The sequence below is a fragment of the Sipha flava genome, unplaced genomic scaffold (genome assembly GCF_003268045.1).
Source record: "Sipha flava isolate LNK unplaced genomic scaffold, YSA_version1 32_pilon_pilon, whole genome shotgun sequence".
Classification (NCBI taxonomy): domain Eukaryota; kingdom Metazoa; phylum Arthropoda; class Insecta; order Hemiptera; family Aphididae; genus Sipha; species Sipha flava.
The window spans coordinates 2857351-2871310 of record NW_020273018.1 but is presented as its reverse complement, the minus strand read 5'-3'; the positions used below and the strand labels follow the sequence as shown (position 1 = coordinate 2871310).

Below are 13960 nucleotides of genomic sequence, written 5' to 3'. Positions count from 1 at the left end.
ATAAGTCAATCAATACAAATTAGTCTGCACTCAGGCTTAGTGCCGCTGGACGTCTGGTTGGCTGATAGCAAATAATATTACGAGAATATAATTATTCCTAAATTCCAGAAAGTTTTTAAAAATAACATTCAATACAGTCTTATCATCTTTATAATAGTCGATATTCAACCTCCACCTCCAAACCAAAATCATAAAAATGAGTGTTATAGAGTGAGGGAAAATAGTTAATCAGTCGTTGTCTAATATCTAAAAATAAATTATCACTAGATGTATAGATATCTATATGTATTTAACACAGATATCTATATTATACTAGATAACGAACTACCGATGTTTTCCATTGAGAGAAGTGAAGCCCGGGGACGCAAGATTATCATACGTCCGCCATGTTTTCGGTTGGCAAAACAATATTACTTTACACTATATAAAATAGTTGAACACACTAAATTATTAAATTAAACATTTTTCATTACGTTTAATCAAAATTAAATTTCATTATAGAATTGAGAATATTAATTTAAAATTGCACTATTGATTATTTACATAATGTGTATAATATATATTGATTATATTATACTCGTAATCAATGTGTATACAATAAATAAAATGACTTATTTAAATACACAAAACCATATCACTATACTTACTATATTTAGTTTTAACTATTATATATATATATATTAATTAAAATATATAAAATAAATGTTTATGTACTGATATACTGTAGTAGGGTTTGTTTTCCAAGTTTGGTTACTAACCTTAGCGCAATTGATTGAAAAGCCTGAATTGGCCTGATGTTCGAGGGATTTGCTGGACCCCAGATTGGTCTTATGATTGACTTATATGTAATAAGTTTGTTTTGGAGTGTTATTTTGGAGTTTAGAAGTGGTCGGAGGAGGTGAAGTCTGTTGTTCGATGATTTTCTTTTTGGGGGGGGGCTCCAAGTTAGTCTTTTATCAAGCGTTATGCCTAAGTACTTAATTTTGGTTTGGACAGGGATGGGGGCGTTGTTCATAATTAATTGAGGGCATTCACAGGGAGAATGTTTTAACGTAAAAGTAATTTGTACAGACTTTTCCGTATTAATTTTTATTTTCCATTTTTTAGCCCATTCTTCAATTTTATTAGCATGATCCTGGAGTTCAGCTGAAGCTAAAATAGGATTTGGACTGGAGAAAAGAATAGCTATGTCATCAGCGTATGTTGCTAGAAGGGTGTTACTAGATTGAGGGATGTCTGCTGTGAATACATTATATATATCAGGGGATAGATCACTACCCTGTGGAACTTTAGCATATATTGGGTGGGTAGATGAAATATCGTTCCCCTGTCGTACGACAAACGAACGATTTTGTAGGTAAGATTTGATAATAAGATAGTAGGGAGCTGGCATGAAAAGTTTTAATTTGTATAGTAAGCCATCGTGCCAGACTTTATCGAATGCTTGAGCAATATCTAAAAAAAGTCCAGAACTGTATTCTTTTTTTTCGAGAGCAGTTGAGATTTCATCAGTAAGACGATGAACTTGATGGATTGTTGAGTGCCTGTTTCAAAAACCAAACTAATTATTCGGTATGATATGGTTGTTTTGAAGGATGGGACGTAATCTTTTCAGGAGGGCCTTTTCGAAAAGTTTACCAAGGACTGGAAGTAAACTTATGGGACGGTATGACGAAGATAAGTGTTAGGTTTATTTGGTTTGTGTACAAGTATAATGACTGCAAATTTCCAGATTTTAGAGAAGTGGGAAAATCTTAGCATAGAATTATATATGTGGGTGAGCAATGATATAGTTTTGAGAGACAGATTTTTCAGAATTTTGTTTGTAATGAGGTCATTTCCAGGTGCCTTACCGGGAGGTAATTTTTTAATTATATACTGCATTTCACCAGGAAAGATGGGTTTTGCAGGTAGCGACATAGGTAGCGAAGCTGATAGAAATTGTTGAATTTCAATAATTGTATCGTTTTCGGGATCGGTGCACGAATGAGGCTGGAATGTTTCAGCTATTTGAGAATATACAGATACAGAGAATGTACAGAATATACGTTGCAATTAAAAATGTAAATGTTGAGGTGTTTTTAAATCATATTATCTATACTTCATACGTACCGAAAAAAGTGAATCGAGGAATTACTTTTAAAGCGATTTGAACAACCGTATGCAACATAAGAAACAGGCATATTTAATAAATATTAGTTACTAAATAGTGTATAATTAATATTGTGAGGTGTGGGGAATAATGTTGATACAATATTTTGCCAACCCAAAACATGGCGGACAAATGATAACATAATCAATGGGTGCTTCAAGAGATATCGGAAGTTCGTCATCTAGTATAATATAGATATCTGTGGTATTTAATATATTATTATATCATTTATATCTTGTTCACGTCTTGCTGTATTTATATTCATTCATATTACAAATAAACAGTTAGTTATTAGTTATACTTTAAACTAATTACAATGTTACATTATTACATATTTATATTACAACTTATTAAGTCTACAGATTATAGTGTTCCTACTTCCCAATACTACCAGGCAGCCACTCAGAAAATAAGTGTGGCTTAAGCCACACTAGGTACAGTGTGTGGGCATCACCGGATAGAATAATATTGCTATTACATAAATATACATATAGTAGTATTACTCTATGTATAAAACATTCGACTATCAGTAAATTCTGTGGTTTAACTGGTAAATAATGTGTTGGCAACACTATTCTTGCTATGATATCTGTTATCGTTCCTCGTGTTTACATATCGTATTCCGTCTTTCAAACCTCGAAATCCTGGACGACTAAACGTTTGCAATTACTCCATACACATAGTTTTGGTACGTTTCCAGTTTATCGCATTGAATAATTATTGTGCCAATGCTTGTTCTCTATCCAGCACAGTTTCAATTTTTCCTATCAAATCAGTTAACTACGATAAGGTAAAATCTAACCGCATCTGTGCTCAGGTGTTAAACGTAAAAGTTACCGTTTGTCACCAACATCTAAGATGGAAGACACAGAGTTAGAAAACCTCCGTGCGAAAAGAATGTCGCAGATGCAGTCGGAACTCGGAGGAGGAGTAAGTGCTATATTTGAGATATTATTTTTCTCTATCATGTATCATGATAAAATGTATGTTTGCTTAGTTGCAAGGAGAAAATACTGCTGAAAAACAAAAACAAGCTGAACAACAGCGTCAAGCTGTTGAGGATATGAAACACTCAATACTTACTCAAGTATTGAACCAAGCTGCTCGAGCAAGACGTATAATTTATACTATGAATACTTAGAGATATTAATATTAACCATTATTTTGAATTTTGTATTTATAGTGAATACTTTGATGATTGGTAAGCCAGAAAAAGGACGTATGGTAGAAAATATGTTACTTAGGATGGCACAATCTGGACAAATTGTCAATAAATTAGGAGAAGATGAACTTATTGGTTTATTAGAACAAGTTAACAGCCAGATGCAATCACAAGAGCGTAAAACTACAGTTAAGGTAAATCCCACTTGACATTTTTTCTTTCAATGATTTATTTATACTGTTTAAACAGTTGATTTTTGGTTAGATATATTGCTAATTTTTTTTTTTTTTTTAGTTTGATCGAAGGAGAGCAGCTCTTGATGATTCTGATTCTGAAGATTACTAATATTAAATTATTTCATCTTAAAAATATTTTATAACATAATATAAATAAATATATAAATATAATTTTTTACTAATACATTAAGTAGCTATTATGAAGTAATGAATTTTTAACAAATTATATTTCCTGTCAAAAAATAAAAAAATAATCATAATAAAATAACTTGAGATTTTATTTTGTTTTTTTTTTATTTTATTGTAGAAATCTACAATCTATACATATAATTTTTTGTATAATAAGAAGGTTTGATAAGTGACAGTAAAAATAAAAAACCGATAACATGATTCATGGGATTAGGAAGGATACCCAATGGTAAAACCCTACAGATTTTATTTAATACCTGAAAGAAACAATATTTTATTTCCTACCAATCTCTATTATTCTGATAATATTAACTCTAAATCATATCCAATATTCAAATTGAATTATAAAGATATTGTGTCATATATATATTTAGTTTTATAATACTCTTATTATTATTGATAAATTCTAAAATACAATGATCATTGATAACTTCAGTTATATTGTTGCTTTATAAAATGTTATGCTGTGAAAATTGTTCACAATAAGTATTATATAGTATAGATGGGGATCTAATAATTTATTTTAAACAAATTAATTACTGTTTTTTCTTGAGTTAAATATTCATTTTATATTTGAAATACGAATAAAATATTTTTAAATTTGTTCCAGTATTTGAGTTAAAAAAAATTAAATAAATATTTAAGTTTAGTGTATTTAATATATACTACTTTATTTAATAAGTAAAAAACTTATTAGGTTTAATGTATACAAATTTAAATTTATGATTATAGTTTAACTTTTACTTTTTTATATATATATATGAACCAGTAAAACTATTGATTATACGAGTAGTATTTATTTCCATATTTTGTAACAATGTAGTAAAATAGCTATAATATATTTAGTTACTGTCAAAATTTTGTTTGCAGTACATTACAATGTAGGTTTGACTTGTTTGAATCTTTTTGAAACTTAATTGATAACAACCAATTTTCTCTATTTTTAATTTCATGAAATTTTTAATTCTTTACTCTTGTTGATTTATTCAATTATTTTTTCTATTAAATATTTTCAATATTAATAAGTTTACTTTTTGTGTAGGTTTTTCATGACATTTTTTAATAGGAAATATTTAACCAACAATAATTTTAGTGCTTTGTCACAAAAGTGATGAGTTTAAAATAATCATTTTTTGTTTGAAACCTGAAATCAAGACTAAGATATGAATTATTTCACACAATTGGAATTTTCATTCAATACTATTATTTAATTTGATTGAAGCTATAGTTATTACCATTTTAAACATGAAATTGTATTTAGTATATTTCAATGTGTGAATAAGCTAATTTTGATAAAATTCTAACAAAAATTTTAATGAATATTTTTTCAAAGTTTTTAACAAACAAATCACACTTCACTACCTAAGCATATAATATTAAGGTAATATTTACAGCCTTACTCATTTTTTTAATATATATCATATCAAAACTTGAAAATCATAAAGTTTTATATTTTCTTCAGGTCAAGAAGATTTTGGAAGTTTAAGATAAATTATTTAAATGTAGATGTAAAGTACACACATGTAATTTAACTCCACCTTGAAAGATTAAATATGATCATAATTATAATTAAATTAGAAATATATCAACAAACCTAGGCAATTAATTTTTTTCAATAATTTGTTGATTCAACTAACATAATTAAAATAATATAAATTCTATTTTTTTTTGGTTTATCATAAACTTGAAATTGCTTTTGTGTTAATTCTGTATGATGTTCATTAAATGACGAATGTGTAGTTATTTTTTAGATCTTGATAAATGTCAGTTTTTTACTGATGAGTTATGATTTTCATATTAAATGTACTAAAAGGCAATGAAAATCAAACTATTTTATGAATAAAATATATTTTATTTCGTTAGTCATATCTACAACTAAAATTTCACTGTGATAACATTTGAAGTTCTATATAGGTAAAATTAATGTACTTGGTTAACTGTACTTAACAATTGTGAAATATGGTTAGTAGATTTTATTTTTGAATCAATATACTTGTGTCCCTTAATAGTCTATAGTTTCGTTGAAACGTACAGTCTGATGCAATATTATTTTATAGAAAAAGATGTTGATATTACATTTTAGATTTTACATTAAAAATAATCTGTTCTAATATACAATTTACAAAAAAAACTATTGCTTTATACTTGAGTTCTACTTTGAAAATACAATCTTAAGCATTGGATGGCAATATATATAATACTAATAATAATTATTACATAGAAAACAAAACAATTGAGGTCCAGTCTTGGCAATAAATCTGCACAAAATGTAAACAAATACTTATAAAACATAATGAATCCTTATCATACGTGTAGAACTAATATAATTGAATAACAGGAATGTTATGTAATATTATCATCAGTTGTAGTTGTATCACTTGGATCAATTGATAATTGGTGATTAGAAGTCTGAATAGTTTCCTGTTGCTCAAGACGAGCTGCTACGTTATTCAAGTCTTGAAAATTATCCCTCATCAAACTGTATAGACATTTCATAAAAATCATTTATTAATTTGATAAATAAGAATATTTTGCAGTGGTTTACAACAAAAACTCACTTAAGCAGAAGCTCTGCATTTCGTGTACCATGACGTATTTGTTCAGCGGTTGAAATTGTTGATGGAATCATGGATAAATTATCAGGATTAAAGGATTGTTCTCTAGCCCTCAACAAAGTTCTCAAAGTTCTCACTTCGTCCTCAGCTCTTTGAGCTCTTATCTAAACATAATAAATATAAAAATTAATTTTTACATGTATTTAGTACAATGTTAGTTTAGTTACAAACATTATTAAATGGATTGGTATTAAAGGTAAATCCATTTATGAATATAAAAATGTTCTTCTAATTGTATTTATTGAGGAGTAGCTCAAGGTCAATGATTATCACAAATGAGTAGTAATGATATCTATTTATCTTTATATATATTACTACACGCATGCAGTGGCGAAACTAGAAGTGAGGATTGGGGGTTGTAATCCCCTTCTCCTCCCGTAATATTTGAGGTTTTTACAAATTCTACATAGGAAAAAAAAATGGTTTATCTTTAATACGCGAAATGGCAGATTGATATGAAATATGAATATTATTTGTATTATAATTGATAACAATAATGACATGACAGTATAGAATATTTTGTAATGTTCCGTTCAACTTTAAAACATCAATAACCTTGCTACTAGGATTTCTTGATAGTTGATTTTATAATACTCTTTTTTGTGCTATCACAATATGAAATAGGATTTAAACAGTTTAATTTGTAATTTAAATAATACTTATAAACCAAACTCAATCATACTTCTTTATCATCACCAAACACCTGTAGAAAATGCTTATTTTTTCCACATTCACAAACTCCCCGAAAACCAATCCAGGTTGCGCCAATGCACGCATGAAATAAATCCACTTTTCTTTAAGGTAAAACATATACAGACTACTTTCCTCATAGATTAGGTTTCAATATGAAATCATATAAATGCATTGGTACAGCTATTAGTGGCTTTATGATTTCACACTTTTTTTATAATAATGTACTATGAATCAAACCAATGAATGCTTAAATTTAAAATTACCACAAATAAAGTTGACCTTTTTAAATACAGTTTATGGAAAATAAATTATTACAAGACATATTTTAAAGTATATGATTTAATTTAAATTCATATATGTATAACTTACTAGTGCTTGTTGCAACATATTATTTAAATTCAATACAGTTGTTCTTAAATCTTGCTCTGTTGCTTCTAATCGAGCCACTCGAGCTTCAACTACTTGACTGTGCCTATAAAATAATATTTAATAAAAAAAAATGTTATCAATTTATAATTATTAAATCTGTGTGATTAAAAATATAAGATCAATATATGTATAGTAAATTGATATTATATAAATCACAGATCAAATGAAACTAAGGTAATCGATACCCAAATAATTTAATTAAAGGAACCTTTGAAACCTAGTAAAATTCTGATTTGTAGGTCTAGCACCACGTTGTGGATTGATAGTAATGCTGATACGGTTTCGATCTGTAAGTTGTTCATTCCTGGTGACTGGGTGAACAACCGGTACACCAATTGGGCCATCAGACAAAAAGTCTGGTAAACTGTTGGTAGTTGTTGGAGTAGTTGCACGAGGTTGTGTTGTTGAATTGGTGAATGGAAGATCTAATGGCATAACCACACATTGTTGAGGTGTACGGTTACTACGTTGGCCAAACATGGATGGTCGATTTATTCCACGCGTTAAATCAATACTATTTGTCCGAGAATCAAGATCATTATTATCATAAGGTTGATCTGTGGTCAGATGATCTTGGACAAAATCTGGTAAAGTAGATGTTTCAGTGACTGGCCTTACAGGCTGTGATACACTAGGCACTACTTCAACTTTAGGTTTTGATGTTTGATTGGGACTATTGTTGCATAAAAAGTGTCTAAATGATAAAAGATTATCTTCACGCTTTATACTGCAAGCAGTAGCTTCTCCAGAATCTGTTAAAAAGTATATATATTTTTAATATATTCTAAAAATTATAAAAAAATAAATAAAACCATGTAAGTGCAAATATTGTTTTCATATTTATTTAAAAGAATTGATTGGTAGTCGGTTTCAAAATAATTTTGAAATTTAAGTAAAAATTAAACAATAAAATGGTTATTTAAATGATAGTTTTAATATCAGTTAACATATAAATTTATAATCATTTGTTTTGAAGACAAAATTAAAAATATTTACTAAACAACTATCTAATCAAATTAAGTTTGATTAGAGATAAATAATTTATTTCAAACTTTTTAATTATACTTTTATATTAAAAATATTGAAATTCTTATCAAAACTTTTAAAGAATTTAAAAATGAAAGTAGATGAAAGTATAATTATAAAAAATTAACAAAAAAAAAATTTAAATTCAAATCCAATACTTAATAATAAAAATATAAGAAGTAAATTAACCATCTAATTGTATTGTAAAATATTTTAAGCTTCTTTTTATTAGTATGCAATATACAGCAGTGATAAATTGTGTCATTCTAACATTTAAATTTAGTGAAAGGAGAAAGGATCAAAGAAAGCAATATCATACTTCAACATTCCAATAATTATGCATTTTTATTAACACATAATATTCTAAGTAGGTCCTATATTTCTACCTAGTATTTAGCATGTTATACTTCAACCAATTAAAAAATGAACATAATATATTACTGATAAACAACTTCATTAATTACTATTATCATAGTTATTTATATATCTTCAATTACATTATGGGTTAAAAATAATTGGAAAATAATGAATGATAAAATGAATATAAATACATTTTTAATTCTAGAAAATTTTAATTTATTGAAAATGTATTGACAAAATTGATTTTGAATAAATATTATAAAAATAAAAAAATTATAGTTTTCATTTCTTAAATAATCTAACTACCTAAATGTAATTGTGTATAAAGTATGAACACTAACCGCTGACATTTGAGTTGTTGTCATCACGTATACTATCCGTGTGAGTACCTAGTCCGATATCCAACTGACATGGAGGAGTGTTCTCATTACCGTTGACTAACAAACTATCTGATTGACCATCACCATCACCTTCATTGATCGATCGATTAGTGTCAACATTATCAACGTCGTTTATTGTATATTTGTCTTCTTCCTCGGACATTGTGTAAAGATGTCATATAAATACGAATAAAACTCAATAATAATTTTTATTAACAGACGAAAAATTGTCTCCACATGGCACTTGATGTGTAGGCAAGCGAATTAATTATATCAAAATTTGAAATCTAGAAGACAAGTAAAACAATGTACGGCTAGGCTAATAAAATTAGCAAGTGGTAAATGTTAAATCGAATTTTTTTTAAATAAAAAATTGCAAATGCAATAGCAACAAATGTGAATGAACAAAATTAAAGAGTAGGGGTTATACTGATAAGAAATCCAGTGTTCCCTAACATACAGTGTTAAATTATTATTTTTGATTAGAAACATCCTGGTGTATATTGTTTTAGCTATAAAATCACGTATCCATTTAAAAGCTAATTTACGCTTGGCTTTTGGACATAGAAACAGTGCTTGATTTGCCAAATTTAAGAAGGGGGACTCGGTTTGCTTAAAAAAAAATTGCGTCCCCGAAACTTGTTAAGCGTTATAATTATAACGTATTAATAATAGGGGGACGCTAAGATTTCTAAAAATTAGAAGGGGTACTTCGCCCCCCTGCGTCCCCTTAAAAGTCAAGCACTGTATAGAAGCATGTTGTACAATTTTTTATATTTCACTTAGATAAAAATATTCTACCAGTCAGTAGCTTTACTATGCTGTTGGATGATTTTTTGGGAATTAAATTTTACAATTTCACTATATTCAAATCACGGAACAAACAACAATGGTCTATAGCAGGGATGGGCAACTCAAAGTTATTAGAGGGCCTATTTTTAGAAAATTAAAATATAGCGGGCCAGAACATACAAAAAAAAAAAAAATGTAATTCAAAATATGAATTTTAAATAGTATTTGTATACACCGAAATAATAAATTCAACACATACGACAGCTCGACACGAATGATACGAAGAAACTGATATAGTTAAATAGTTCGGTATAAACAGATATGGTTGAAAGCTATACGTATACATACATATAGCATTTAGACAATATTTAGATAACAATTATTATTTCGAGTACAGACGATAAACTTTAAAATTGTATGATGTAATTTGAAAATATAGCACGGGCCAGATAAAAAAGTCTCTTGAGCCTAAATTTATAGTATATCTTTCATATGCACGAAATATTTCATATATATATATATATATGAATTTAACTAAAGCAGACCGGGTCTTAGAAGGGGCTATGAAATTGATCCTATTAAGAACATTAAAAAATGTAGTTCCTTATCGATTAATATGTTTTTAATAATACTATATTAGTACATGGATTTATTATTTGTTATTGTTTATTTTAGTAAAGTTAGTTAAGTCTTGAAAGCTTTGTTTTGTTGTACAAAAAAGATGTTGATCATACTATAATAAATATAATAACAGCAATTTAAAAATATTGGGCATTGTCATATAATTATACAAAAGATTATAATATGTTAGATGTTTTGAAACTTTTCAATGAAAAAACTATTATTTTATTTTCTTAATTTCTATGTTGTTATTCAATTATATTTACATCATATCTAAAGTAAATTGTTCGGCGGCTCCTAAAGTTGTTTGGCCTCGAGTCCAAAATTATCTTAATTCGAGTTTGTACCTATCTAACCGAATTTTGTTTCAAAAATGCCTAATTGACGACCTAAACATTTTATTATGCTATCTGTTACTATTATTTTGTAAATTAACTACTCACTGATAACATCTAGTTGTTGATTTTAAATAAGAAAGAATAATTAATAAGAATATAATATATTTAATTAATATAATTTGTTTTACGGTCTAAATCTTACATGTAAAACATTGTAAAATGGCATAAAGCAGCGGTCCTTAACCTATTGTAAATTACGGACCCCTGATGGTAAATTTTTTGAAATTGCGGACCCTCATACCAATTTTTTTCTAATACATTATTTTTTTACAAAACATCTCATGTTAAAAATATAATAATGATAAATTATAATAAAATTATAATAATGATTTTATATAATAAATTATATTAGTAGACATAACAAAACATACATATTTATAATTATTTTTATTATTCTTAAAATTGAATTTTTATCAACTTAATTTGATGGTTGGTGTTATTCTTAAGATACAAGTTTTTGAACATCGTATGCAAATAAGATCTATCTATTGTATAGTAAAAAGTATATGAAAAAGAAATTAATAATAATAATAATCCAATAATATTATAATAATGCACTCATGTCACGTATTGACTTATTTAATGTGTTAGGGCTGTCGCGGACCCCAGAAATGAGTATTGTGAACCCCTAGAGAGCCGCGGACCACAGGTTAAAAACCGCTGGTATAAAGCAAAAAAAAAACACCTAATACATATAAATGTTTGTATTATCAATTTAGTTTAGAGAGCGTAGTAGATCCACCGTAATATCTTGGCAATGCCTAATGTCTAATGACAAACGTACTAATTATGACATCAATATATGGATATCATCGCTGACAATAATTCTATTTAATCGCACTATATACTGGTATATGAATTAAATAGTATGATTATAATAAGTTATAATGAGTAATATTTATAACGCAATAACTAATTATTGATAGTAATTATAATAATATGAAATACAAATAATAATCATAATTAAGTAAATATTAACCAAATAGTTTCAAATACAGTATATAATTTTCATGGACGTTATAGATATAATTAATTGATAAAATTAAGTCTTGGAAGATAGTCGAGATATTGGTCATTATTTTTTAAAATATAATTGGTGACGTATTTTAAGGATTCCTATCTTAGTATTCCTCCATTATCATGTGTATTCGTAAAAAATACGTATATTTTTATTGCATGGCTTAAAATATTTTTTTGAAAATTTTAAAATGTATAAATTGTAAATATCATATTGGTAGGATTCATTCCTTAAAAAAAAAATCTAAAAAAAAGTTGTTTATAATTATCACAATTGATTAGGTATATAATATATGAATAAACAGTTTATGCGTCACTAAGGGGTATCGAGGGGTTTTTTTGCTACTCCAGAAATTTTTGTGGGATAGCAAGGGTATCTTTATACTACCACAAAAAAGTTATAGATTTTAAAAATATATTCGATGTTTATTATTCAAGTGTTTACGAACATAGACTATCTATTATTGTGATTGTATCCAAAATAATTATATTTTGTGATAAATCCAATACGAACGAAAAGATAGTGTATACACTATACGTCAATGGCGTCAATGGGTGGGGGGGTAGAGGCAAGCTGGGCATATGCCCCTGTCTGATTAAAAGCATCCCAAAGGGCCGGTCGTTGTCGTTTAACCATAAACCGTTTTTTGTGAAAAATCAAGCATATTTTTATAATTTTGAAAATACTGCGTACTAGATAATTATTTATTGCCACAATATTTGATAATTGCCAATTGGTATAAACTATAAATAGACATATGATCATTTTACAAGACTATTAGATTTTTTAATGAACTTAACCATCGTTTCAACAATTCTAGCAATGAAATCATTTTTACTTGTAATATTTTCTTATCTTCCAATTCTAATTATTTTAATTTCAAAAGTCCCTATTTATTTTTTTTTCCTTAATCACTATAGTCATTTTAAAATTGATAATTTAATATTTCAAACTGAAAAAACTTTTTTTTTTTTTGGAAATATGTTTGACATAATTATGAACAATTATAATCTATACATCAAGTACAATAAGTAATATAAATATTTTAAAGATAATTCACAGGTTATATTATACACACGAGAAGGAAATCGCACATTTGTGTCACCCCTGAATATTATTAAGTACTTAATCTTTTATAAAAGATACTATATTAAGTTGCGGCACCAGTTCCTTATGAGGCGTTTAGTTGGGTTGCCAATGAGTGTAAGTGAAGCTAATTCGTTGTTTAGTTGTTTAAGATTGTCTCGCAGTTTGGAGTGGAAGTACTTGTAAAAGATAGCAGCAGTTTCATTGATGGATGATAATTTGAGATCGGAATTTAGTGACTCATTTGAGACGAACCAGGGTGCACCAGTGATTACGCATTGACAGATGTTTTAGAAAGCTTGAATTGTTCTTTTATTTGAGTTCTTTGCAGAGCCTCAAATTGCTATGCCATATCTCCAGATTGGTTGAAGAAGAGTTTTAAATGGGATGATTTTGATAGATATAGTTATGTTAGAACGAAGGAGTGGCCTTAAAAGATAAAGTCCGGAATTAAGCTTTTGACGCTTATTCTTTAAATGAAGAGACCAAGTTAATTGCCTGTCAAGTATGAGGCCAAGGTATTTAACTTCGGTCGAGTGAGGAATGTTGATGATGTTTATTGATATAGCTGGGCAGCTATGAGGTCGAAGTGCAAAAGTGACAAATGAAGACTTCGATTCGTTAGTTTTTATCTTCCAATTGGTTGCGAAAAACTTTAATTTTATTAACTTAATGAACTTAAATTATTCTAATAAAGAATGAGATGATGGAATTCATGATATTTTTTCTATTTCTAAAATTTTAAATGAACTTCCTAAAGCTTTTACTGAAATTCTTAAAATTGTAAATATTCTTTTAACTTT

At 27.6% G+C, this 13960-nt stretch overlaps 2 protein-coding genes across 3 annotated transcripts; one reads left to right on the top strand and one right to left on the bottom strand.

Annotated features, from left to right (window-relative positions):
* Nucleotides 1-2733: 2733 nt before the first annotated feature.
* LOC112687003 (programmed cell death protein 5) lies at nucleotides 2734-3830 on the top strand. Its single transcript, XM_025559508.1, has 5 exons — nucleotides 2734-2840; nucleotides 2970-3082; nucleotides 3150-3267; nucleotides 3336-3508; nucleotides 3609-3830. Exons 1-5 carry the CDS (start codon nucleotides 2735-2737, stop codon nucleotides 3657-3659), a joined length of 561 nt encoding a protein of 186 aa, XP_025415293.1. The 5' UTR covers nucleotide 2734; the 3' UTR covers nucleotides 3660-3830.
* Nucleotides 3831-5696: 1866 nt separating this feature from the next.
* Nucleotides 5697-9905, bottom strand: LOC112687042. 2 transcript variants are annotated; one of them, XM_025559569.1, is made up of 5 exons: nucleotides 9204-9905; nucleotides 7694-8228; nucleotides 7417-7519; nucleotides 6298-6458; nucleotides 5697-6218 (listed from the first exon to the last, which is right to left on the bottom strand). In XM_025559569.1, exons 1-5 carry the CDS (start codon nucleotides 9403-9405, stop codon nucleotides 6083-6085), a joined length of 1137 nt encoding a protein of 378 aa, XP_025415354.1. In that variant the 5' UTR covers nucleotides 9406-9905; the 3' UTR covers nucleotides 5697-6082. The 2 variants fall into 2 exon arrangements, with proteins under 2 accessions (XP_025415354.1, XP_025415353.1); XM_025559568.1 differs by having other exon boundaries at nucleotides 7685-8228; nucleotides 9204-9903.
* Nucleotides 9906-13960: the final 4055 nt, after the last annotated feature.

What these genes read in the sequence shown, in the direction of transcription:
- LOC112687042 (XM_025559568.1), bottom strand. Translation starts at nt 9,405, where the DNA reads ATGTCCGAGGAAGAAGACAAATATACAATAAACGACGTTGATAATGTT. An exon ending in CAACAACTCAAATGTCAGCG is followed by an intron (nt 8,229 to 9,203) that starts GTTAGTGTTCAT and finishes ACTTTTTAACAG; the next exon opens with ATTCTGGAGAAGCTACTGCT. An exon ending in ATATGTTGCAACAAGCACTA is followed by an intron (nt 6,459 to 7,416) that starts GTAAGTTATACA and finishes TATTATGTTTAG; the next exon opens with ATAAGAGCTCAAAGAGCTGA.
- LOC112687003 (XM_025559508.1), top strand. Translation starts at nt 2,735, where the DNA reads ATGATATCTGTTATCGTTCCTCGTGTTTACATATCGTATTCCGTCTTT. An exon ending in ACTCCATACACATAGTTTTG is followed by an intron (nt 2,841 to 2,969) that starts GTACGTTTCCAG and finishes ATCTGTGCTCAG; the next exon opens with GTGTTAAACGTAAAAGTTAC. An exon ending in AGCGTAAAACTACAGTTAAG is followed by an intron (nt 3,509 to 3,608) that starts GTAAATCCCACT and finishes TTTTTTTTTTAG; the next exon opens with TTTGATCGAAGGAGAGCAGC.